General features: G+C 42.1%; 2 protein-coding genes across 7 annotated transcripts in view; both read left to right on the forward strand.

Annotated features, from left to right (window-relative positions):
* Positions 1 to 23: 23 nt before the first annotated feature.
* On the forward strand, positions 24 to 10,443 carry GLE1 (GLE1 RNA export mediator). The gene is made up of 16 exons (XM_080355916.1): positions 24 to 142; positions 626 to 847; positions 1,850 to 1,975; positions 2,207 to 2,355; positions 2,663 to 2,723; positions 2,954 to 3,208; positions 3,971 to 4,199; positions 4,772 to 4,887; positions 5,036 to 5,105; positions 5,449 to 5,591; positions 6,675 to 6,865; positions 7,326 to 7,455; positions 7,782 to 7,886; positions 8,427 to 8,509; positions 8,682 to 8,745; positions 9,379 to 10,443. Exons 1-16 carry the CDS (start codon positions 47 to 49, stop codon positions 9,445 to 9,447), a joined length of 2,109 nt encoding a protein of 702 aa, XP_080212042.1. The 5' UTR covers positions 24 to 46; the 3' UTR covers positions 9,448 to 10,443.
* Positions 10,444 to 12,603: 2,160 nt separating this feature from the next.
* Positions 12,604 to 26,841, forward strand: part of SPTAN1 (spectrin alpha, non-erythrocytic 1) — a 45,940-nt gene continuing 31,702 nt past the window's right edge. For 3 of the 6 annotated variants that reach the window (XM_080355657.1, XM_080355660.1, XM_080355659.1), the window contains exons 1-7: positions 20,223 to 20,462; positions 20,885 to 21,010; positions 22,690 to 22,830; positions 23,764 to 23,910; positions 24,492 to 24,625; positions 25,372 to 25,516; positions 25,611 to 25,765. In XM_080355657.1, the coding sequence (XP_080211783.1) occupies positions 20,226 to 20,462; positions 20,885 to 21,010; positions 22,690 to 22,830; positions 23,764 to 23,910; positions 24,492 to 24,625; positions 25,372 to 25,516; positions 25,611 to 25,765 (1,085 nt within the window). In that variant the 5' untranslated portion in view covers positions 20,223 to 20,225. Of the gene's footprint in view, positions 12,647 to 19,972; positions 19,989 to 20,222; positions 20,463 to 20,884; positions 21,011 to 21,605; positions 21,675 to 22,689; positions 22,831 to 23,763; positions 23,911 to 24,491; positions 24,626 to 25,371; positions 25,517 to 25,610; positions 25,766 to 26,841 lie in introns of those variants that run through there. The other 3 variants (XM_080355658.1, XM_080355655.1, XM_080355656.1) reach the window with 3 other exon arrangements.

A 26,841-nucleotide genomic window follows, 5' to 3' on the forward strand; every position in this document is an offset into this window, starting at 1 on the left:
CGGAAGCGGAAGGGCGGGGCTGAGCCCGGCGCGGCGGAGCGGTGCCATGGAGTCGCGGGCGCTGCGCTGGGAGACGCTGGCGGCTCTGAGCTCCTCCAGCAAGGGCCGCCTGAGCTACGGCCGCCGCTGGCCGCACGATGAGGTGGGGGCTGCCGGGCGGCTGGGGGCCCCCGGGCCGCGGCGGTTCCGCTTTGCACACACAGGGGCTGGGTGGCTGAGTTGGGACCCGTGACTGGGCCCGGTGGTGACACATCGACTCTCGCCTCCTTAACAGCCCCTAGGGCTTGAAATGTATCAGTATATATCGCGTTATGTTGTCTGCGCCGCCCGCTCCTGGTGTGTCAGCACCTGGGCCCCTCAGCTCCCCCTCCAGCAGGTCGGGTCGTTCCTCCTGAATGCATATCGCAGGGTTTGGGGACGAGGGGCTGGTACAGGAGGAGGTTCAAGTGTGGTGGTCCTGCAAAATAGGGGAACCTGGGGAAAGTGTTGGAAAAACAGCTGAATAAATGGGTTTCTGAGCTGCGGTTCTAAAGCACCTGTGGATCTATGCCAGTGTTTTCGATGTGTGGTAATGATTCATTGCTTTCTAGATATGTGTCGTGTTCACAAAGTGTTTTCTCCCCAGGATCTCTTGGAAGGCTGCATGTCTCCCGTCGTGCTGTCCCCGTACTCTGGCTGGGTCCTGGACAGAGTGGTTGGGCAATCGGCCCCAGAAATCGCACCCTCCAGAAGTTCAACGCCTAAAGAACCTGCTCCCCTCACAGACGGGTCGTCTCCTCTGGAGGTCACGTCTGCCGGCTGCCGGGGCTCTTCACCACTTCCACCTGCACAGCCAAGCGAAACAAAGGTACCTCTGATTATAACCCATGCGTGAGCAGCTGTGACAGAAAAGTGCCAACTTGCTGCCATGAATTGTCTGATAAAGTTTGGTTTGTGCTCTGTTTTTCTGGGGAAAAACATACTTAGTTTCAACTTCTTGTAGGATAAACAGGTGATAATAAAATTTGTATTAACAAGGTCTTCATAGAAGAATGTTTCATAGTGGGCCAGAAGCAAACTCCCTTTTTCACCATAACCGAGGAAAACGTAGTTGTAGCTGTGTAAGTGTATGGACTGATAGCACAGGATTCACCCGTTTGGAGAGATCAGGTCGCAGAGCGGGGTCAGGCCTGTCACAGGATTCCCTGAGTGCCCCTTTGGGTTCTCTGGAGTCTTTGGATGACGTGGAATTGTCTTGGCTCCCTTTTACGAGCTGGGCAATGAGCATTTGCGTTGTGGAGGGAATCAAGTTGATGGAGCACCTGAAAAGAAAACATATCTGTTGCTATGCATTAAATTATGACTTCACCACATAACAGTGATACTGAGCGGTAAAGCTTTACATGGTCTTGCCCTCATTTAGACTTAAAAATGTATTGTGAGTAAAACATCTTAATAAAGCAACAAGATCTGATGAAAATTATAAGAGAGACTCCTCCTGAAGAATGATTCAAAGTATAAACCTGTCTTGACTCCTTCCAGTGTAACATACTCACAGAATGTGGAGAGAACATGGGGACTCTGTCTGGCCTTTCTAGGTGACAGTCAGTCCTACAGGCTCTTGGTGTCTCTGCTCCCAGTTTTAGTCATTGGGAAAAATAATTATCTCAAATTCACGTAGGTGCTGGAGAATATTCAAAATGGTGAGGCTCCGCCACCAGGGTATGTAACTACTCTAAAAAGTTGTGCATTGATTGACTCCTTCTCTTAAAATAATGAGTGGTTTAGGAGATTTCATTTACGCGATGTTTTCTGTGAGTTGCTGATGCTGTACTTGGTCACTGATTTTGCTTGTGTGCTGAACACGCAGGGAAATGGAGATCTTGGCCTGCTGGAAATGGATCACGAGGTGTTTCCAGCTGTTCTGCCGTGTAAAGTCACAGAAGTCGAAGGCTGCATTCGGATGTACGAGGAGATGCACAGGCTGAAAGGAAAGGTAAAAAATCCAAACCAAAACACAACAACCACCACATAAGGAAAAACACACACAAAAAATGTTGAGGATATATGTGAGTCACAGGAGAGCTACATAACCAAATGTAACAATGCTCTGGTAAAAGTCTCAGGACAATAAGTTATCCTAGACATTGTCCCACTTTGGGTAATTGAATTTTTATGTTCTTCTGCCGAAATGTCGGTGTTTGCCGCGTTGCGGTGCGATGTGCAGGAGGGGCTCAGGCAGCGGCAGGAGCAGCAAGAGCAGATGGTGAGGGCAGTGTCCGACCTGGCAAGTGAACAACTGAAGCGCTTTGATGAACTGAAGGAGCTAAAGCAGCATCAGGAATTCCAGGATTTGCAAGAAGTAATGGAGAAGAGGTGAGATTAGCTCTGGTAGCCTTAAAATGTTATAGCATTTCATCAAAGTGAAGGTTAATTCTTGTGCCTGACATCTCTATGCTAGTCACTTGAGCTTGAAAATGTCACCTGCTGCTTTTCTTACATTAACTATCCTGTTTGTCTGTCAGAGTAGATCTCTGGCTACTGTTGAGGTTTCAGTGGTTAGAAAAAGACGATATTTGTGACAGTTAAAGTTCCTTTACCTTGGCTTACTTTAAAAGTTACTTGCTGTTTGTGTTTTGTGCTTGTCTTGGACACAGTTTTTCTGTCTTTATGTGTTTTGTAGCTCAAAGGAGGCACAGGGGCAGCAAGAGAAGCTGAAGGAAGAACACAGACACAGAGCAAAGGTCTGAGACTTGTAAGAGTTTTATTTCATAAAAGACCATGACTACTCGATGGGAACTGGAAAGACCAGTTGGTTTATTTGTGTTTAGGTGGCGCTCCTGGAGTGAAAATGTGTTTTCTGGTGCTGACCTTGAGTTGCGGAAATGCAGCAATGGCAAATGTTGTAGGAGCAGGAGGGACCTCTGAGTCTGGGGTTATTTAAGTATTTTGTGTGTCTTCTGTCTTTCCCCAGGTATTAAACCTCAAACTGCGCGAGGCAGAGCAGCAGAGGCAGCGTCAGGAAGAGCTGGAGCGCTTGCGGAAGGAAGAGGGGCAGGAAAGGTTGCGCCGCCTTTATTCCATCCAGGAGGAAGTTCTGCAGCTCAACCAGCAGATTGATCCCAATTACAGACACAAAGACCTGCCAAGGATCGACCTTTCTGCGTACAGTAATCGTGGCAACCAGATCTGTGGGCTGGTGTCAGGACTCATCCGCACCACAAGTGAGGTAGAGGTTCTAGATTTGTTCCTAACTTGAGTTGTTATTCCTTCATAAAACTTCCTTAGTTGTCTCCAAAGGCAGCTTGTTATGAGGCCGTTAAAGAAGATGTCACAGAAATGTTTTTAGATATTCATCCTATAAAGCATCTTCTTTAAAAGGAAGATTCTTTTCTGAGGCACTTCAGCTCATGTCTTGAAAAGGGCTTATAAAAATGCATGAGGATTTCTACAGGAGAAAGACTGAATATTAAATTCTGTAAACTCTCGATGCTGTTAACTTCCTTTTTGAGACAGCCATGGAAGCGGAGTGCTTCATAAATTATTAGATATTCAGCACATTATGATTCTCCTCTACTCATAAGCCTTTTTGCTGTAAGTAGGTTTTTAAAATATTTATTTCTCTATGTAATGGTGGGATACAAACCTTGACAAATACAACACTGTCATAAGGCTAATTCTCTGACCCAGCTTCTGCAGAGGAAGCTGCCTGGGCTTTGCTCTGGGTTTCCCTTATACTTGTCCAAGTGTGTTGTTATTTTTTGTTGTCCAAGATCTTGCGAGGTTGTCATGGACTAACATTATTTACAAACGTTATGACCGATGTTATGTAAAAATAAAGGAGAAAAAGGTATTTTCACCAAAGAGGATAAAAGGTGTAGTCGGCTCCCAGATAATCTGAAGGCCGATGCTTTGAAGGCTCCTCACTCTTGCTGTTCCCCTGCAGATAGTGGAACGAAAGACTGATGATTATCTCCGTATTTCCTGACAGAGAGGTTTCCCTACTCAAGTGGATGTGGCCAACACCGAACGAGCGCTGCAGGAGATGCGAGGGTTGATCTCCAGCATGCAGCAAGAAATCGCTGCAGCTGTGGAAGAGAAAAGGAGAAGAGACGAAGAGGAAGAGAGGCAAAAGCAAAAAGAGTTACTGAAAAAAGAGCAGATGAAGGCTCAGACTCCCACCCCTGCACAGCAGTCAGGGGGGAAGCAGCAGAAAGAAGGTTGGTTACACCTTTTTTTGGTCTCCTTACACTTTATTTCACTGTTAGGCTAAATGCTACTGTGGAATCTTATTTTTGTGATGACATACCTTCTTGTAGCCTTTACTCTTAGCACAAGCAGCAAAATGGGTATAGGACTGCTGGCAGCAAACTCTTGAAATTAAACCGATGCAGCATCAATTGATTATATTAATGAGAGCAAAACCTACTCTTCCTAGAGAGTATGTCATATGTTGGAATATAAGAAAATAACATTGTGCTGCCTTGTGACTGTAGATATGTTATCCATGATGTGACAAAACATACGAGGACAGACTGCTGAAATGGCCTCCTCCTTGAGAGTAAAGTGAAATCCAGATATCTTGCATTTATCAGCTACTAAGCTGAAGAAGGACAAGTCTTGTAGCTTGCAGACTTGTAGGTAATTTGTGAACGTAACTTTTAAACTAAATTTAGGGGAAAAACACTCATGAAGCTCTTAGTTCCTTGCAATTTTTAAAAAAAAGTTTTCTTTAGGTTTTCTAAAGTTTCAGACCTGTCTTAGTCTTCTGTTATTTTTTTTTTAATACCAGGACTTCAAGTGAAGGCAGAAGAAAGTACCATGCAGTGGTACCGGCAGCTTCAAGATGCTGCTGAGCAGTGTGTTGCTTCTTTCAGTGAAATCAGCAACTGCAAAGACAACAATGAGGTACGAACAGATGATTAATACAGCTGAAGAGTGATTGTCTGAATTTCTAGGGAAACAGGACACCCTCTATTAACAGTCTGCTCATCCAAACTGTCATAGTGGTTTACTTGTCTTTAAAGGTTTTTAAAGTTGTTTCTTTGTTCTACAGGTTAAGAAGATAAAAACAGACTTGCAGAAAGCAGCTACAATCCCTGTGAGCCAGATCTCTAGAATAGCAGGTCAGGAAAACACCAAGACCCCAATCCAGCTGAAGTGCCTTTTGCTATCAAGATGTTTGTAGGACACAACGTATCCCATGTTTCTATAGCTTCTATCCCTACAACAGAAGGCTGGTGTGCACACAGCCCAAGTCTTTGCAGTATGGTGTTTACTTATGTTTTAAAGGTTTGTTGTTTCCCTCAGAGGCATCTTTCTTCAGGGTGCTTAAGTTCTTAAAGCAGCTGTAGCAAATGCGCAGTTTGCGGTGCTTTGCCCTTCGGGATGTAGGTCTAATTTCTGTGAAGTTGATGTGGTTAAGACTTGTCTGCTGGTTCCTCATCTCCTGCTTCTTGATTCCTGCAGGCTCTCAGCTGAGAGAGATATTTGACAAGATCAATAACCTGCTCTCTGGAAAGTCCGTTCAGAGTGGAGGGCGAACGGTGTCAGTGACGCAGCATCCGCAGGGGCTGGATTTTGTTTATTACAAACTTGCGGAGAAATTTGTGGTGAGGAAATACTCTTTTTATTGGGATGACAAAGGTAGCTAGTGCTTTAAGTTCTTGTGGACACTGTCCTCTGTCTTCAACTCCTAAGAGCAAAATTACCAGGTGTTTAGCTTGCATGTATTAATGTTCATCTTGATTAGAGAAAGTCCTTTTTGGATTAAAAAAAGAAAGGAGAAAGAGCTTAAGTTTATCTTCTCATTGCCTATTTTAGCTCTTCTAGGAGGAAGAACCAAATTCCAGGCTGTCGAGGGTTTTGATTGCAGGGTGACAATAAAACCGTGGCAGATGTATTGGTAACCTCCTCTCCTCCCGCTTTCCCCTTCAGCCCCTCCCTCTCCCCCCTTCCCACTAAGGACCCGCAATCGGGAGGGAAAGAAGGACAGAGAGAAGAGAGTTGGAAAAATGAAAAATGTTTTACAAATGCTACTAATAAGAATAGAGAAAATAATACAAAAATATACAAAACCAATCTTGAAAGTCTCAGCAACTGCAGAGCCAGCACCCGAAGTCCTGGACTGGACTCTGCAGCCAACCGGAGCTGGATTCAGCCTGTCACTGGCCTCAGTTCACAGGGATGACTAGCAAGGTCCTCTCCTAATGTCGGCCATAAGGAAAAGGGACGAGATCCTCATGATCTCCTGCTTTTATATGAAGTATTCCCATGAATGCGATGGTATACTCAGTTGGTCAGTTCCTTGGTCACGTGTTTCTCGTCGCCCCTCTCGCGAGATGTCCATCCATGCTTATCAATAACTTCGCATTGCATTACTATTTTTACCAAAACATGTATCTAGTTCTCCAGGAAAATGCAGCTGATACGAAGCTTTAGCTGACAGGCAAATTCACTAAAAGAGAAACTTGTTTTTAACCAAACCAGGACACAGGCTTACATGTTACAAATGTTGATCTATCACAAAACCGTGTGTATGCTCAAAACATGGGGCTTTGTCAGCTTTTCTGTGCTTGGCCACATAGCCATGGAAACATTAGGATCCTTTAGAGGAGGCTTATTACACAGAAGAGAGGATTTTTTTGGTATGAGAAATGGAAGGGTGGGGACTGACTTTCCTTTCCCTTCTCCAGAACCAAGGAGAAGAAGAAGTAGCTTCTCACCATGATGCAGCTTTCCCAATTGCTGTGGTGGCCTCAGGAATCTGGGAGCTACACCCTCGAGTTGGAGACCTCTTTTTAGCTCATCTGCACAAAAAGTGCCCCTATTCCGTGCCATTTTACCCTGCGTTGAAAGAGGGGACTTCCATGGAAGACTACCAGAGGTAAATCCAGTACTGGGCTTCTTCAGCAGGAACCCTGCAGGGGTGAGGACTGTATTATTCTGGGTGAACTCCGCTTTTCTCCATCCCTGGTTGCGCAGGCGCTGTGATGTGCTGGTGTAGACTCTGGAGGGTTACTAAGAAGCGTGCAGCTCCTTGACCTTGTTTCCGTGGAGCACCCTGTGTCCTACAGCTTTGGAAGTGGCTCTTTTGCTTCTTCCTCATCCTCAAAGAACAGTTGATAGCCATAGCTTGATTCGGGTTGAAATATCCAGTATAGAACTTGAATATTCCACGTGGTATAATACAGTGAAACATACAATCCAGAGGGTAATGACCAGCCTTGCGTGGTTTTGGAGTATCCCTGTGCTCAGGGCAGTTGGTTTAAAGTAAGCTGAGAACTGCGGGGACTCAAGTGAATGTGTTTTGCTGTACTAATACGGGAACATCTTCTCATACTTAGGATGCTTGGATATCAAGTTAAGGATTCTAAGATAGAAGAGCAAGATCATTTTCTTAAACGGATGTCAGGATTGATTCGTCTTTATGCTGCTATCATTCAACTCCGGTGGCCTTATGGAAACAAACAAGGGGTACGCATGGGTGGCATTATAGCTAGAACCTCGTTACTATCTCAAGAGTCTATTAAATGTGTTGTAAACATCATCTGTAATTAAGGTGTGCTGAACTTAAACTGGCTTATGATATATTTGAAGGGAGATGGTCATAACCATCATCAGCAAAGCAATGCAAAGTACTGTTTAGTGTAGACCTTTACTTTATATTTTCATAATGATCAAGTTTTGTTAGGCTGTTGTAAAATAACTTTAAGAAAGTAAATCAGAAACCTGCCTTTTTTAATAATAGCATTTTGCAAGTCTTAAAACAAGCGGTGGGTAACTTTTGTGTTGCTTTATAGGCACATCCTCATGGGCTGAACTACGGCTGGCGCTGGCTCGCTCAGATGTTGAATATGGAGCCTCTGGCAGACGTGACAGCTACGCTTCTATTTGATTTTCTGGAGGTAAGTGATGTAGGTTACTTGTAGTTCAAGAAATCTAAATTGGTGACATTTTAGTTTCTGAAGGGGTTGCCAAGGTGAGGGTCATTGTGATGTTAAGAGCTTTTTTTTGTTTAACTTATCCTGATTCCTTCAGAAAGGAATGTGAATATTTCCATATTCTTGCAAATGGAGCTTTGGAGCTGCATGATTTAAAAACTTACGTTTTTATACGTGCAGCTCTTGTTGTATTTGATCCCATTTAAGGCTCCTGGAATTTTAAAAATGGCCCTAGGGAAGGCTGTTATTTTTGGAGGGAGGCTGGAGTGAGAGGAGGAATAACACAAGATCGGTATCAGTGCCCACCATGCAGTGAACAAATGAATAATTTTGGTAGCAGTAATGGCATTTAGAGGATTGGCTCGGTTTATTGTAGGCGTAGGTATATTCTTTTTAAACGTCTGGATAAAATACGAAGTGGTTGATATTGAAGAGGTTCATTGAAGTTGTGCTGGTCTGAAACCCAGTTCTGGAATCTGATCTTTGTGGCTTTCTGTACCGCAGGTGTGTGGCAACGCTCTCATGAAACAGTATCAGATTCAGTTCTGGAAAATGATGTTGCTTATCCGAGAAGACTATTTCCCAAGGTATGATATCTGTGCTTAGGCATGTGGAATAATCCTTGTTTTCTACTTGCTGACTGTTTGCTCTTAAATGACTCGTCCATCTTTTCCAATCTCTGTCATTCGCTCCCACACCCACCTGTAAATCAAACCCAACTTTCTAAGTAGAATTTGAAACGTGCTGTTATTTCTGCAGAATTGAAGCGATCACCAGCTCTGGACAGATGGGCTCCTTAATGCGTTTCAAGCAGTTCTTGGAGGTAAACCAATTTTTTTTCAGTTTTCAGGTGTTCTTGTTTTGGGTTTATTCCCCTTCATTCAACATAGAAATCACATGCTTGCAGCACACCTGATAGTCCAGACCTGTCACTATGATGTAACCCAGCTTTTGTATCTTTTCAAATTACCTTAATGATACTCATGATGTTAAACATCTCACTTCTTTCTTACCTCGCACCTAATTTTTCTCAGTAAAAATGTGTTTTGATGATAAATGGCGTTCGGTGAGATGGGTTGCAGGGAGAGATGCGCAGGTTGTGGAGGATTCTGCTGAGTCATTTCTGGTGCAGCTATTTTCTATTCTTTTATCAGTGGTTTGCTTCTTTGCATCTATTGTCCTGCTTAGATGCGTGAGGAAGTAGACACTGTGAACCGCTCTCTCTGGCATCTTGCATCTTTCTTTCTTAAGAAAGCTTGCAAAACTGTAAAATAATTATTAAAGTTGTTATGTGAATGTCAGATTACGATATTAAGACGTGAGAGCTTCAGAGTTTGTACTTTCATTTCAAAATTAATTTGGGTACATTTTATTAGCAATGCTTTGAATGTCTCCAATAAGAGCCATCACATTTCCTGAGCAAATTAAGATACACATTTCTTTTTCTCTCCTCCAGACATGTCTACAGCAAAAGGAAATCCCATTACCAAAGGGCGCTCTGCAGGCTTCCTTTTGGAGATCATAAATCCGTTTATATATCTTTCTCCTTGGATGTCGGTGCTTTCAGACCTGGATTCCTGTTTACATGTAAATGGAGGAATGAGGAGAAAATAATTCCATCAATGCATTCATATTTATTGCATCAAGGTTTATGTTGGGCAGAACAAACTTGCGTTTGTTGCAAATAATTTGAAGTTATTCTTTGCTTTGGATTTGTGTAAGTTTTTGTATAGTAAATTATGGAAAATTGAAGGTGCTTCCTTCATGTGTTTAAACATGTGGAAGATGTTTTAAATATAGTGTCTTGGTGACCTCTGGGCTTCAGAGGTTAAAGACTCCTGGGCTGAAAATGTGCACAGCGCTGTTCTGTTGCTGAAAGTGAAAATACCTCACAGCTTTATGAAGTCTTAACAGAGCGATTGATCTCGGAAACTTACCGCTAGAACTTTATTTTTGTACTTATTACATCTGTCTTTTTATAATTCAGTTTTAGTTACGTACTTGCACCCTGTTTGTCTCAACAGCATCTGAAAACGACAGCGGGGCTGGTAAAGGTGCTTGGCCCAGCGGTGTTGACGCTTCTATTGAATGTGACTTAGCTCCAGGAGTCAGAATTCTCCATTTCAGAGGGCAGACTCATGGTTTTAGAAGATTTGCATGGATAATAGTAAATTCATGGGGCAGAGTTCCCAAAACTACAGAAATTCTGCGTCTGATGGAAGCTAATAATCCTTTTTCTTATTAAAAAAAGGTGGCAAAACGGTGCCTTAATTCCTTCATTTGAGCACTTTTGCTGATGTTCTGCCATCATTTGAGAGAGAAATAGTGGGCTTGGGGTACCCGAGGTGCATTTTATAAAGGCTCTTCTTTTTATGTAAATGGATTTCTTACCGATGTTACTGTATTTTATGTATCAAGTACTGTAATACTTTTGTACCAATGGTGGATTATTCTGAGAATGGTTCATTCTAGAAATCTGTTTAAATTAATATTAAAGTTTGATTTTTCTTTTTAATCTGAAGCCGATGCAGTTTGGGTTTTTTTGTCTATAGGGGCAGGATGTTGGTTTCTGTTGGAGAGGGATGGTCAAGAAAATCTACAGCTCTTTGGTGAATAAAGGAGATAAATAGTATTGGGAGGTTTGTCTGATTTACAGTGTGCTGTCCTTGAACTATTTTGGTGGCCTCTGAGATGAGAAAATTTGCTCCTGAGTTCTAGAAAGCAGCACGTTGTTCTGCAATATACTATTGCAAATTAAAATGACTATTTTTACCAGATCGGTTTGTGTTCTTCTTAGAGACACCGCAATTGGAAGCTGCAGAAAGCGAAGTTGAGGCCGTATGAGAATCTGGATTTGATTTTTATGTAGCACTTGAGATTTCTGAGAAAAGGTTGTGATGTTCTTTGGAATTCAGGCCTTTAAAACCTTTAGTCTTGGCTTTAGAATTGGCTGGTAAATAAGTTAAATTTGCATTTGGTTTATATATTTTGTAAACTGACTCTGGAATTCTTTAGACTGGTGTTACCGGTGATTGTTCTGGGGTACTGGAAATATCCATCTAGTATCCTTTACCAGATAACACTGAAGCAATATGACTGGCATTAGTACACTTGAAAATGTTTGGGGTTTTTTATACCGAGTGGAGATATTTTAATTGCATCTTACATATCTACAATTATGTTGGAGACTCATTTTGCCAAGGTAGTAATTGGTACTGTCTGTTAGAAACAATTGTCTGTGCCAAAACACAGGGAGTGATTTGGTGATGTATATATAAGATAAAATAGCTTGCTGCTTTTTTTTGCTGACAGGTATTAGGGTTTTCTAATGTTTTTGCGGGAAATATATTTTAATAAGTAACAAACATGGTACCCTTCTTTGCCTCAGTAAAACGCACCCAAATACTATTTCAAAAACACTAATAAGAATTTCGAATTGAATGAGTGCACTTCAAAAGGATCATAATAAATCAATATTTATTTTTAGATGTAGCTTAAGGTTGCACTACTGCTTGAACTGATGCTTGGCTTGTATTATTCTATTCTGGTTTTTGTCATTTCAGCGGTTTTAAACGTTAGCCATTTGGTATTATGAAGATGCAGTGCAAATAAGGTCTTATGCAGGTATTCATGGCGCTTTCATATGATATTTGCATCAAATCTGACGGAGAGCATCTCACCTATGAAAATCCTGCATTAAAATAGCCTGAGTCACGCTGTTCCTTGGAGACAAGAGCTCCAGGCGTCCCACGGGCTGCGATACAATGTCACTGCAAGTGTGCTTTTGCCATTTCAGTACTTTTATTAAAAACAGCGTTATTAACTCAAAAATCACTCAAACCCACTCACCACTTTAATCCTATAAAGTTCTTGCTGCCTTGCCAGTTTTGGTTTTTTTTTTAAAGAGATTAGAGGAGACCTTCTTTGCTGTGCGTGTTTTAAACATCCAGTTTATACTAAAGGCTCATTTTCCTTTGAATTTATTCATCAGCTTTTTAAAAATAGCTTTGACAGGCGCTTGCAGCTTTTGCTGCCCTGTCCTTGCCAGGCCTGTGATTGTGACACCGCACGCGGCTTCAGAAAGACAGCCTTACCCATATATAATTTTAATAATGTAAAACTCCTGAGGCTGCTGCTTTGAGTCTGGCCTGTTGATTTGAATTGTAAAACCTGTCGCTCATCCTCTGCAGGCGCAGCAGCTCGGGCCTCCCAGAGCCCAGACTGACCCTGGCTGAGGAGACGGTGACAGAAAATCCAGCTGCCGCCCTGCTGCATGGACGTTTTAACCGATTCCTGATGTTATCTTGTATTTTTTTCGTGTCCGAGGCTGCTCACCCTGCTGCTGAGGGGAAACAACTGCCCCACCCGCACCGCGCCCTCACCCTCCTCACTCTGCCCCGCCCTTCGGCACTTTCCGGAACCTCTCGGCTTTTTCCGGAATCGCTCGGCACTTTCCGGCTTGCTTCGGCTCGCTCCGGCACTCCCAGCATGCTCCGCTCCAGCAGTTCGCTCGCTGAGCTCCGGTGGGTGGGGCCCGTCCCGCCCCCGCCGCACCCAGTTCCCGATTCTTTCCGAAGCCTTTCGGCTCTTTCCGTCAGCCGGGAGACCGTTCTGCGGCGCTGACGTCATCTCCGGGCCGCCTTATAAAAAGGCGGGCGCAGGCGGCGCGCGCTGTCCGTGGCGGAGGGCGCGGAGCCGGAGGGGGAGAGCTGCGCACCGAGCCGGTGAGGCGGCGGGCGGGGGGACGCCGTGCCCGCCTTTATCCCACCCCGCTCGGGTAGACAGAGGCCCCTCTACACCCGCTCCGCCTTCCGCCGCTGCGGAGACAGGTGTACGGGTGCGGGCTCCCCTCAGCCGTGGGGAGGCTCAGGCCGGCCCTGCCTCAGGGCGCTCCCCGCGGCGCCTCGGGCACCACTCGGCTGCCTCTGCGGGGCTTTTTATCGCGGGCGCAGCGGAGTCTCTGCGGCCCTCGGGAGGGGAGGAAAGGAGGGAAGGGCGGGGGCGCAGCCGCGGATAAAGGGCAGGCGGGCGAGGAGCGGCGGGATCCGCCCTGGGCTGCCTCGACCCGCGGCTGGAATTTCATTCAGCGCCCTGGGGAGGGATAAACAGGCGGGTCGATAACAGCGACAGGGGATCACCGTCCTTGCGGGCTGAGTGGCCCCCGTCTCGCCCTTCCTTTGGCCCTTCTCTGGTGAGGGCTGCGGTAAAACCCCCTGAGGAGAAGCCGCAGGGGGGCGGAGAAGCGGGCGCTGTGCGGTAGCCGGGGGTTCGCTGCACAGCAATGGCTTCCAGCCCGGACCAAGGTCAGGAGATGCCGCTCAGAGCGTGTGAGGAGGGAGAAGACAAGGGAGCGGTGGAGGGGCTGGGTGTGCAGGGATGGCTGGGAGCCTTTTCCTCAACGAGATGGGGGTGTCTGTGAAACAGCTTGTACAACAGAGATGTCTGGCCAAGCAGAAAGACGTTTAAAAGAAATCCTCCCAACCTAGGTTCCTTTCATATATGTGTCACCTATATAGGTCAAGCACTACGGTTTCCTTTATTAAAAAAAAAAAAATAATCAGGATTTATTCCTTCTCTAATTAAGTTTTTTTTTTTTTTAACATAAATCAAAGTAACAACAGTCATTTGCATCTCAGTTCATTGCCTGCATGCACCTTACCTGGTGACAGTGATGTAAATCTGTATTGCTAGACCATAAATATGTACCAATAAGGCAATCATTTGCCATGATATTTAAGGAAAAACATTAACAATTATCGCTACATTTTTTTCAGCAGGTCTGTGGTGATTATTTAAGATTTTTAGTAGCTATTTTGTCATAAACCAGCTACGTGTTCTGGTCTAAAATGTACGTGACTATTGAGCAGTCTTTCATACATATTTAAATAGGTTCTGAAGAGCAGTTGTCTGGAGATGGCGAATGAACGCATTAGGTAGAAAAAAAAAAACCCTCAACCTGAAATGGTTCTGTATCTTTCTGGAAAAAAAAAATCCATTTTCTTTTGGCATTGTGTTTTCAGCAAAGTGCCAGAAGATTCTTATGACTATTCACTGAAAGGCCTTGGTCAGGAGTTCAGATTTGTTCCAAACAAATATTAAATCTCCTGGTGTGATTTTTATGCGTTTAAATGCAGCTGGCAGTGAGTTCTTCCATGAGATCTTTTGTCCTCAAAAATTGTGCAGAGAAGATAATGAACAAAAGCTTGATGGTGGGATGCTTTCTGCTGCATTCTGTGGAGGATCCGTAACTGGAGTGATGAAAATTGTGAAGCTGCAGAAAATCCTTGAATCAAGATGGCAGGTTACACTATTCACCGGAGTAATTTATTTCAATTCCTTTAAAAAAAAATCTATATTGGTCAGATTGAAATAGAAATTTTACTTTAAAATCAGACTTAGATGTTATGCTTCTGTGAGATCCATAGTTGATGAAGTTAGCAAGCGTATTTGTGGTTGTTTTTTTTAAATAACAAAAGGTAGCAACAATTGCAAAAATGTTGAATGTCAAAGACTGTCTTTTAAGTGTTTTTTACATGTTTTTTTCCTGCATGGCAGGAAGGTAGGAGCAGCCTTCAGTCTCTTGAGACAGGGTGGTACGTCCCGGTGTGAAATTCCTGTTTCTCAATTATTACATTTATAACTGACCTTAGTAATTTAATGCAAATACCTTAGTATTTTACTGCCTTATTTATATTTAAATAATGCAATTATTGCATTTATTTATAAATATGCTGCTTTTGGGAGGCAACTAATTGCTTCCCTTGTACTGGAGGATATAATATGAATTCCTCCCTTTTCTCTGCTGTGTGTTAGTGGAGTGTGGGAGTTTGTTTTTGCCATTTGTCCCTGGAGTGTAGGCAGCAGAAAAATGGGGTGGAGCAGACTGCAGATGCTGCTGATGGAGGTTGCCAAGCGGAGTCCAGGACAGCGCTCCCATAGCTGAGCATGGATCGAGCGGAGCGTGGAGCTGCCTTCTCGCTGCCGCAACCGATCCGCGTCAAGCTATGCCAAAACCGCGAGAGAAATGCGCTGGCTTCAGCGGGCACAAAGGCACGGAGCTGCAGTTGTCCAGGAACTGCTTGAGGGATTGCAGCGTGCTCAGGGGAGAATGTAGGGTTAGGGGAGGCAAGGAGATTTTCAGTTAAAAATTCAGCGTTAGAGACACTGAACAGCTGTGTAATTAGCCATCTCAAAAAAACCACCTTCTGTCACAACTGTTACTTGTCTGAGGTTTTTTTACTGTGGCAGTTGAAGGTAAAAATCTTTGTAGATATTTATTTATATTCAAAACCTAGTTATTGAGTTTGTGTCTTTAAATTAAGCCACCCCACTTGATTATGCTGTAGCGGGAAGCGTCATTTGCCGAGTCCAGATAACTTCCTTTCTGTTTTGACCTTCAGAGTACGATAGTATTTTTTTAAATCAACTGGAAAGGTTAGTACATACCAAGTTAATTAAGTTTTCCTGCTGATATTTGTGACCATTTTTGCATGGATAGGTCTCACTCACAATAGCTTGTGTAAGAGTAATGCCAAATTGTTGTACGTGGCCAGGAACCAAAAGGAAAGTATGAAATGTGTACCGTGACAGTATACGTGTTTAGAAGAAAAAGGATTAAGCCATGTCCGTATGCTAGTCATTAGTTGAACGTTATCTTGATTTCCCCCTCCCTTTTAGACTCTACATTCCTCCATCATGTTGTCATCGTTTCGTAAAGTCAAAGTCCAGGTATTTTTACATAGTGCATGAAGTGTCATTGCCATACTTGCCTGCCTTTATTGCAATGACCTGTTTGTAACAAAAGGCCATTAATTTGAGAGTTTGTTCTATATAGCAGGTGCTTTATTTGTGCTTCTGTGTTGAGTCTGACCTGCCTTTCCTTTAATACATTCAATTTCCTAATTTCTGTCTGTGATGCATGATGTGTGAATACTTCATAGTTGTTATAGCTCATTGGTGTGGATTGATTTTCTAAGAGGTTTTTGTTTTGAAAAGCACTCGAGCAGTATCTTTTTACTTACAGCATCTAAAAATCAGCCATTATAAGATTTATACTGTAGAACACTGTAAATTTGAAGTGGACTTTGGTTCCTGTTCTGTCCACTTGCACAAATTTATAATCCTTGTATTGTTGTGGTGTCACTATTCCTACATCTGCGGTATTTTGTGTCCAGTGATGGTAAAATAAATAGGATGTCTGCATCAAACTTCAGCTGGGTAACACAAGCAACTGGATTTTATTTGGAAATGATAGTAATGTAAATGTTTATAATACAATTAAAATGACAACGGAAAGATAACAAAGGGGAATGGAAAATGCTGGGGCTAATTATATAATATTGCATTACCTGTGAACTCTCAATTTCTGCAATGCAGTCAAGGTAATTTGCTTTCTCAGGAGTCTCGGCAGAGCGCAGTCCTTGCCAGCGCTGCGGAGCTTTATCAAAGGTCTGTGCTGGTATTGAAAACAAAATGATGCCAAAAGCGCCTCGTACGTAAGGGCACCAAATTCAGATTGGCGATTCAGCTGCTTTTATTTTAATAGTGAAAATAAAATTTTCACACTCGATGCCTAAAAATGAACAGGTCTCTATTCATCATCCATATTTCAGGAGTGCATAGTACAGGCCGTACACAAACCCTCTAATCAGCCTGGATCACTCGCTTTGCAGCCTGTTTTTGTTCAAACAGAATTTACCTTTTGTTTTTCTTTTCATGCTGCAGTTTCTTGTGTCCCTGTAATACTCAAGTATCATATGGGAATTGTTTGGATTTTACCTGCACTGCGGTTAGTCTGTATGAGTCTGTGGCATTAAGTAGTCCACCCTTAAAATTGCTTTATTTTGTAGATTTAAATTCATAACAAACTAAATGACCAGATGTTAATTTGCCTCAACAGTGTCTTAAATTTCCAGTATAGAGTATATGATACAATATCCTTCTGTTACCTCTTTGTAACACATCGTATCCATGCAGTTCCCCGCACAGGAGCAGAAGCCAGTGCTGCACATACTTTTCAGGATTCTCTTTTATTTACCAGCGGCACTAGTATGTACTAACATGGCATTAAACTAGGCACTTGTGGTCATTTTGTGTTCATATGTAGTGGTGTACTTATTCACTAGCATTTTGAGGAAACTGTGAGCGGAAGAAATGAAAGCTAGAAAAAGTGTATGTAATTTTTTATCAGTCCTTTCCTTTTGAAGGTTGTTTTCACATCCAGTATTAGGATTCAATTTTTTTTTCTTAAAAAATAACCATCAGCAATCCATTCCTGTCCTGCAGGAGGGAGTAGCCGATATCAGTTAAATGCTCTTTTGACAAGATATAGGATGTGTAATACTGATGAATGCAAAAAAAAATGCATCAAGCTGCTCATGTGCACGAACTTGGGAAGCAGGGAGTGTTTTGACAGGGAAAGTACTCATATTACAGGCTATTCCCAGGGTCACGTATGCTGAATATAATGTAACACACGTCAGGGAGATGTGTCATTATTTTGCTGCATCTTAAGATAGTGATCTTTATATACTGATATCTGATTGCTTTTCAAGAAGAGGAATTTAAGTCTTTAAACTTCATGTAATTGTTTTTAAAAACTATGCTAAGATCTGTATAGCGCTGAACGTATTTTACATTCAAGATTTTAAATCCCTGAAAACATGTTTTGCTAAGGGAAATGCTGATGGCTCTTACGTGTCTGCCCTGCTGGCACCGCTGCAATTCCTGTTTAACCCACCTTGGTCCTGCAGTTTCCCGAACTTGATTGATGTCGCTGACATCATCCTTGTTGCACTGCGGTGTCTAGAAATATCTGCAATTTTCAATTCGTGGGCAGATTTTAGCATACCTTTTGTATAATTTGTATCATCTGGGGAAGGCTAATCATTTTAGATAGGAGGATCAGAGTAATAAGTTTGTTTTGGTGGTGTTTGTTTGTCTTTCTGAAATTTACTACTTCTTTTTATTAGCTTAAAAAAAAAAAATCCCACCACAATGGCTCAGTGCGAAGAAGCCTTTCTGAATTTTTTTTTTAGTTAGACATAAGCTCTCATGTGGCTTTCCAAACTTAGTCTTACAACAAGAGAGTACAGTGGCAAACACATTCAGGACGGTTCAGACCCCTGGGTTTGGGGACATCCCTGCGACTAGTGGCAGGCACTGCCGGCGCCGCCACTCCTGCCCATACCATCTGGAAGGTTCTCTGTGCCCTTATCAGCTGGCGCAGGCGGCAGCGGCGATGTGGGGAGCGTTGTCTCTGTGTGCGGGGCCGGTTATCTGGGGTCAGGCTGGGCGTTTGTGCTCATCCCAATACGCACTATATTTTTTTTTCACGTTAAAAACATAAAGCGCAACTTCTCATTGGCCGCTCTCCTGCTGGGACTGCAGGGGTATATCCTAAGTGCCTTTGAATGATATAGTGAAGAAGGTTTAGAAACCTCTTGCAGAACTGCTTCGTATTCCAGGGGGGTGCCGCAGTTGGAGCATGAAAACACCAGCGTTAGACTGCGTCGTTCTGCAGCATCGATGACTTTTGAGTTCCCAGCTCCCCGGTGACTGCTGATCGTGCTCTGGCGGAGCGCAGACGTGCTGACGTCAGCTGATCTGCTGCAGGAAAGAACAGTCTATTATTGCTAGACCAAAGCACTTCTTTTACAATTGACTAGCTCGACTTACTGTAGTTATAAAAGGACCCTTTCTTTTAATGAATTCCAGCAAAAAGATGAGCCGGATTGCATGACTTGTGTGGTGAGAGCCAAAGCAGCTACCAGGCTAAATTACAAAAGATCTCCCATGTGGAGATTATTTCTAATACCGATATATAAATTGACAGCAAAAGATAGTACGGTGTTCGAAAGACTAATGAGGATTTTCATTTTCTCCTGGTAATGCCTGTACCCAGAGTAAGCAGAGATGGGCTACGGTGGTACAGTGCATTTAGAGTAACTGCCACTTTGTTATTCCTAAATACGATTTGCTTTAAAAGAAGTGCTTTTGGAATTCAAGCACAATGTAACAGCACAGGAAAGGAAGTTTTTAGCAATAACGTGCTCTGCTGGAGGAAAAAGACTGTTTGAAAGAGTGCTGGAAAAAGCAGCAGCTTTCTCAGGAGAACAGATCTGTAGTTGAGCTCAAGTTATGTTTGGGGTTTTGATCTATTAATACCCAGATACACTAATGAAGTGAAGCCTTTGGTGACACTGCCAGATGAAACCCGGACTTCATGTGTATAGTACAGTCTACACAGACTGGCTGGTTTTGTTTGGTTTTCGTTGTCCTATTTGGATAATAATGAACTAAAACCTCCTAGGCCTGGAAGAGAAAGCAAAGCTGAATTTTCTTTCCTTCCTTCAACTGCCGCAATGCAGTTGGGGCTCAGAGTCCAGGGGAGCCGCCACGGCTGCGCTCGCAGGGTGCGGCTGGGAGGGAGCTGGGGAATGTGCGGATTTGCCCCCATATGTTCCTTTCCGTCATATTGCCCCTTTGCAAGCGCTTGGACACCAAATGGAAAACGTGACCGTATAGATCACTTTCCAACCTGTGGAGTCTTTCAGTGAAAGACGGGTTTTCAGTGAAAGTGGTCAGAGCGATATCACCGGTTTTACGAAATGCTCCATAACTGACTTGTCTGAAGTCAGATCTGTGCAGCACCGAGGGCTCCTGTCAGCTTTTGGAAGGTTGTGTAGGGAGAGGCAGGCTGGATTTGGAGCTTTTTTCTAATTCTCTGAGGGAACAAAGAGGAGTTGTGTCACACACACAGAAACATCTGTATATATATGTGCATGTATAATGTTTATATATAGATATATATGTGGATATACATACTTCTGTGGACCAGTTAGCTGTTGTTTAAAGCACAGTGATATTCTTTAGTTTATCTATTTTGACTATTTTAAATAAAATGTTTCCAAATTTTATATGTTGTACAAGAAGCATTTTATGTCTATATATCTACAGATACATGTGCACAGAAGCACATTTTTAACATGTGTGTTAGACACTTGCATGCTACAGTTTGAGATGACATGGCCTTTATATGACTGCAGCCATATTTTTCCAAAACAGGTACAAGTTAAATGTCTCTGTAAATATTATTTTCCTTTTACTTTCTGCTAGAAGTGTGCTTTTATTTATATATATAATGTTCATATTTTATATGTATACCTGCACACACGGAATAAGACTGTAAGTAAACCACATGCAAGTTTAGAAAAGCAGGCTTTTCTTTCATAGATCTCTTCCTGCCCTACCGTTGCTTTATAATAATACAAAGAAAATGTGGGTTCTTTTGGCTTTCAGAAAATGGACCCCAGTGGTGTAAAAGTGCTGGAAACAGCAGAAGACATCCAAGAAAGGCGCCAACAAGTTTTGGACCGTTACCACAGGTTCAAGGAACTATCTTCTCTAAGGCGCCAAAAACTTGAAGATTCCTATCGATTCCAGTTCTTCCAGCGTGATGCAGATGAGCTGGAAAAATGGATCCAAGAGAAACTGCAGATAGCATCTGATGAAAATTACAAAGACCCCAGCAACCTGCAGGCAAGTCCTCCTGCCGCTTCCCATTCTTGGGCTATTAATATTGGGTTGCACCAGGTCAACTGGGACAGATGGAACAAACACATAAATGTAACTTGATTCGAGAGTGATGAAGAAAGCTGGATGCAAATACCTGCAGCCTTACAAAGCATTCTTCAAAAGCCTGATTTCTTTGCTGAGCTGACAGGTTCTCAGATGTTTGAACATTCCAGTGTACAAGAGCAAACACAATAATGAAATAATGAAAACTGGGATGTTTGAATCCACCCGTGAAACATGATATAGCTGTGATTTCAACTACGCTATTTTATTGTTTGTTTGTCAGTACTGAATGCGTAAAATCCACTTGAAATCTTGATGCTGGGCAATGTGGAGGAGGGCTATGCACCAAATCTCAGCCACGTTCTGTGATGTTTTTCTTGCAGGGGAAGCTGCAGAAGCACCAAGCCTTTGAAGCTGAGGTGCAGGCCAATTCAGGGGCTATCGTTAAACTGGATGAGACTGGAAATCAGATGATTAATGAAAGCCATTTTGCATCTGAAACCATCAGAGTGAGTTTTAAAGCTTTTTTTTTTCCTCTTACAGGCTTTTCCCTAAATACTTCATGCAAAGTGCATGTATAACTCTGTATTCTGATTCAAAATTGTACAGATATTTAGTTAGTGAAATCACAAGAGAATTTGTATTTGTGAAACTTATAGATACTTTCCTCTTTCACGAGCACCCAGCTTGTATCTGTTGTTGGATCCAGTTCTGAGCTGAACTGGCTGCCACTGGAGTCCAGGAATTTGGACTAGAAAATGATCAGTAATTCAAAGACATTTTGAAAGTCACAAGGCAAATGATTAATGATACGTGTGGTTCTTCCCAAACTGGCACAAGCAGCAAATTCACAAGGCCTGGTGTTGGGGATGCTGACCACTCTTTTTTTTGGCTTGTATATAGCAATTAAATTAAAAAAAAACCTGAAAGTAATTATTTTGTTGAAAATCTCATTGTGATCATTAATCTTTACCACAAATAGGAAAAACAAACAAACAATGCTTTGCAGCTGGGTGATCTTAAGTAATACTGTGTCTTAGTTGCTTAATGTAAGTTGATAATTGTGTTCTGTTTGGAGTGGTAATTTGCCTTTCAATGGTTCAGTCCTTCACGCCGTACCGGACTGCACAGCGCCCCATAGTAACCGCTACCCAAGTGGGGTCCCACATACGAGTAGGTGAAACTTGTGGCTGTGTGGTGCAACTTCTTTTTGCCATGTCCTCTTTCTTCTTTGGTTGATGATTTGCACTATCCTTTTTGGGCAGCACTAGGAAAATTAGTTGTGTGAGCTCTTTCCTCCCTTCAAACCTACCTGAGCTTTCTAAATGGATTAAATGGGCATCCGCCCGTGCTGGATGTTCAAAAGGTTTTCTAGCATGACTTTCAAGTTTCAGGTCTTGATGAGCAAAGCGTTACAGATGATGGGTGGAGCAGATACTTTCCTGTTTTGCAAGCTGTGTTTCTGTGTGGGAGTGTGGTTTTTCTTTTATTTGTCTATAAAATTTGTGGTTGCTCCCAACAGTTTTGAAAGTCAAAGCGCAGTCAGAGAGAGACTCAATATTAAAACTAGCGATTGCTACTAGTATTTCAGTATTACATTACTTAACAATGTTGGTTAAATATATTAACTGACTAGTGCTAAGAGAAATGGTTCAAATACTGTAAAGTGGCACAAGTTTCACTTGAAACAAAATCCCAAAATGAAGATGAGATTCACTTATTGGGAGTTGACTTCCATCTAAAAGACTGAACATTTGAAGGGGATGGCAACAAATATTTGGTCTGACTTCATACTGGCATAGAACTTTAAATTTATCTCAAAATGTTTACCTCATAGTTATGTAAAAATAACTATTTGATAGCTTCATTAGTAACAAGTGTTTGAATACTCCTTTCAGGAATTTCTAATTCCTGGTTGCCTCCCTACACCCTCTGACAACTGCCTTATATTCTCCCCAAGTGGCCAGCCCCTCCTTCCGTGATCTATAAACTCTCCTCTTCCACTTGAGCATACCCACCGGTGTGTAACTGAGTATGTTGTTACATCACTTTTCATCATTTGAAAACTAATGACTGGAGATTAAATTCTCATGAGGTTTGTCGCTTTTTGTATTCTGTTATGGTCAGGAAGGGAAAAATCACGTCTTTTCTGATACACGATTTTAATAACAGCATCGTATTGTTCTAGACTCGGCTGCAGGAGCTGCATCGACTATGGGAATTGCTCTTGGAAAAGATGAGAGAGAAGGGAGTCAAATTGTTGCAGGCACAGAAGCTGGTGCAATACTTACGGGAATGTGAAGATGTCTTAGACTGGATCAATGACAAGGTATAATTATTACCTGCATTTACTGTGTTCTTAATGGGAAATTTGTGTTTGTGTTAAAATTTTCTATCAACGTATCGTTGTTGGAATTCAGGTAGTCACAGTGAGCTTTTAAAGGCACCTATACATTTCATTTGTCTTATTTTATAAACAGCAGGTATGCAGACTACTATTCCTTCTTTTGCAGCCACAAATAAAAGGTGCTAGACTAAGAGAAGAAGCCTGCATATTCAGGAGCGTAATTAAACATAATTAATTCTTTGCTTTGAGGAGATCTTTGTATTTCTCATAGTAATCAAATTCAAGTTTCCTATAAGGGAAATCTACAACATGTAAAAGCAAATGTTTTTTTATAGCTATTCTAAGTGATCTGTTGTAGAAAGTAGACAGCCTAATCAATAAGCAGCGTGTACGTAAATACTTAATGACCGGAGTGTCTTTAGATACACATTATAAGGATGTTCACTGCAAGAGAACTGTTGGCTCTTGATTCTTTGAACTCTGAGGAAACGGGCCACAAACCACACTACCAAGAAGAAAAGCCACGAAATGATGATATTGGTTTTCTTAATGATGGTTTGCTGTTTTGTGTCGCTGTGGGTTCAAACCGTAAACCCTGCATAACTGTTACTGAATGTGACGGTGCACTTTTCATAAAGAAATCTTGCATCAGAAGGCTACAGTGAATGGCCATAAACAATCTAAAAATGTAAAATTCTGAGTCTGTCTGTACTCTGAAAAAGCACGGCTGTTATTTTGGAGTTTTAAAAGCATGTTTTTTCTCTGTGTATTTTCTTTCACTAATTTCAGTTGTTGTGATAGTCATAATTGTGCACAGAACATAAAATGTGTGATAGGACAGTTTGTTTCATGATTTCTAGTAGTGGTTTCCAATAGGTCATGCTGAAATTGAGGTTTTTTCCCTCGATGTGCTAGGAAGCAATAGTGACCTCAGAAGAGCTTGGGCAGGACTTGGAGCATGTTGAGGTTTTGCAAAAGAAGTTTGAAGAGTTCCAGACAGACCTTGCAGCTCATGAGGAAAGAGTAAATGAAGTGAACCAGTTTGCTGGCAAACTTATCCAGGTAAACATTCATGTGTGTTAAATCACTCTTGGCAAGTCTGGTTTATACTAGCGACCTTTTGTGTGCAGCTTCCTCTTTTTCCTTTCTGGTTTCATAGCAGATTTTAAGGTTTTACTCTACGTGTGCCTAGTTCCTTGATTATCTTAATCTTAAATGTTCATTATTTGATTCACTTGTTCTGCTGAACAGCTTGAGTAACTGCCCCAGCTGAGAAAGTTCCTGAAAAACACTTGTGTTTGATGTTAAATCCATTTCCCTTGGGCAACCAGAATCAGTAAATCTTTTAGTATGTCATGTGGGGCTTGATCAAGGATGCAGAGAGGTCAGGAAGTATTGCATCCAGGAAAAAAAAGGTTCTGTTTACAGCCCTCTTCCAGTTGACTAATTAGTGGATGGGGAAACTTAAACTACTACAAGAATATTGAATGCTTATATGGTGAGGTTTCAGGGAAACTATCAAATCGTCTGGAAAGTATGGTTTTTATAAATTAATCCCTTAAAAACCAGAGATGTTTAGAGGTTTTGACAATGGATGTAAAACCACAGAACATACGAAAACAGCATTTTTCCTTTCTTGCAAGGAACAACACCCTGAAGAGGAACTGATAAAGTCCAAACAGGATGAAGTAAATGCAAGCTGGCAGCGTCTTAAGGGGCTTGCCCTTCAGAGGCAAGGAAAACTCTTTGGGGCAGCGGAAGTTCAGCGTTTCAACAGGTATGATCTTGGCTGGATCTGCTGAAGTGATGTAATACTTGTGTGGTTATTTAATAGTGTGTTCAGCTGCACACAGTATTATAAGAGCTACTGTTGTCTGTTACATTTTTGCTCTACTCTTCTGTGTGACTTGTTTAATAAGGACCTTGTTGTTCTAGAATTACTTTAGAATAGTCATTCTGATTTAGCTTTTCAACACTTGTGGTTTTGTTCATTCTTGCTAATGGCAGTTTTGCTTCCCTTTCCTCTGCGGGCTTTTTCCCCCAGTTCTGTCCTAGATGAGCTTTAAAAGGGTATTTGTTTATTGTTGGATGTCAGTCCGATTGTTTTGGGGTATTTGAGTAGTGTCTTTTTATCCTCATCTCTATCTACAGCATTTTCAGCTTTGCTGTAACTAAGTCAGAGAAGGGTCTAGAGTGGGAAATGGGCCTACTGGGCGATGGTGCTCAGTGGTGCTGCAATTCCTTATTTGCATCTGGCAATACCATCTGAAGAATGGCCTGCCAATACACTTTAAGGCTTAAAATTAAAAGATATACATATATATATATAGAGAGAGAGAGAGAGGGGGGTTTGTGGTTTTGTGGTGGTGGTTTCTTTTTTAAAGGATGATTGTAGTTGGCTGTGGTGTTTATGTATACGGGCTCGTATGCCAGTACGTCTGGCATACATACAGGAAAACATCCTGCCTTCTTCCTTTTTTCCGTACCAGATAGACTGCTTTCAATTTGTGCTTTGTTTTGCAGGGATGTGGATGAAACAATCAGCTGGATTAAGGAGAAAGGGCAGTTGATGGCCTCAGATGATTTTGGCAGAGACTTGGCAAGTGTGCAGGCTTTATTGCGTAAACATGAAGGCCTGGAAAGAGATCTTGCAGCTCTAGAAGATAAGGTACCCATACGAGATGCATTTTACCTACAATTTACATGAGGTAACCTGCTTATAGAAGACTAGAAGCTTACTCACTGTGTGTGGCTGGGTTTAGGTCAAGGCCCTTTGTGCAGAAGCCGACCGTTTGCAGCAGTCCCACCCGATAAATGCTTCTCAAATTCAAGTGAAACGGGAGGAGCTGATTGCCAACTGGGAACAGATCCGAACTTCAGCAGCAGAGAGGCACGCTCGCCTTAACGACTCCTACAGGTAGGAATGCTGGAGTGCCGAAATGACCTGTCTTCATTATGCAAATTTGACAGGGGGCTCTTGAGAAGAAAGTGATGCTGTTCCCAATATTTTGGGAGGATTCTGCTGTTTTCAGCAGCAGTCTTGTTCACCGAATAGTATTTTAGAATAACTTATTGTAGTAAAAGAAATATTTATATGATAAATACTTTCAGCTTTTTGGTCATTCTCTGGATTTGGATCAATTATGAAAACAGATGCTTTGTTTTAGGACATCTGCTTTTTTTTCCCCCGTCTGAGTTGATATCTGTATTTTGAAGTACATATCTGGCTGTTTTAGTTTTGGTGGGGATTTTTTGTACTCATATTATTAATTTGTTCACTATGGAGTCCTTATGATTCCCTGAAGACTAAAATAGGGTATGTTGTTTGATGTATTGACCCAGACTAAATGAAATACCTGTTTTTGTGATAGTTGCTTGCTGTGGGATTTGTCTCTATTCAATCTTGTTTCTATACTAGCCTGGTTGTCTATGAAACACCATCTGTTAGATCACTATAGAGAAGCCATACTAAAAAGAAACCCTAAGATGGTGGTTAGTTTACATCCTTTCTGGCTTTGTTTTTCTGCTGTTTGTTCCTGTGATGCAAGATTTATGGTGGTAGAGACCCACATGAGTAATCATTTTCCTCTGCTTTCCCTGTCATAATATCTTCAGGTCAGTTAACAGCAAATTTAGAAGGGAAGCAGAAACTGATCACTTTTGCTGATAAGTGTTAAGCACCTGCCAAAGACAATAACTGTAGAGGTGTGCTGAAGGGAGTCTTGAGAATTTGTTTGCTTGTTTTAAGGCTGAGACATGTGCAGTTGAAAGTTTCTGTCATTTTCCCAACACACACTGTTGTGCTTGTGACAGCACCGATCCTGTGGGCTGTCTTAGAACACTCTGCCTGAGAACTATTGTTTGATTTTTGTTGCCTTCAACATATATAAGCTTGTAGTTCAGAATATTCCTTTTACTTTCACTATAAGTTATATGCAAAACATGTCTTTGAGAAATTGATTTTGAACCTAGCTTTTTCCTAACTTTAAAAGG

The sequence above is a fragment of the Nesoenas mayeri genome, assembly GCF_963082525.1.
Source record: "Nesoenas mayeri genome assembly, chromosome: 18".
NCBI classification, from domain to species: Eukaryota; Metazoa; Chordata; class Aves; order Columbiformes; family Columbidae; genus Nesoenas; species Nesoenas mayeri.

Bases quoted from the DNA above. Each gene is read 5' to 3' on its own strand.
- GLE1 (XM_080355916.1), top strand. From the start codon at position 47: ATGGAGTCGCGGGCGCTGCGCTGGGAGACGCTGGCGGCTCTGAGCTCC. The intron at 1,976-2,206 runs GTAAAAAATCCA...TGCGATGTGCAG, and splicing joins TGCACAGGCTGAAAGGAAAG to GAGGGGCTCAGGCAGCGGCA. The intron at 3,209-3,970 runs GTAGAGGTTCTA...ATTTCCTGACAG, and splicing joins TCATCCGCACCACAAGTGAG to AGAGGTTTCCCTACTCAAGT.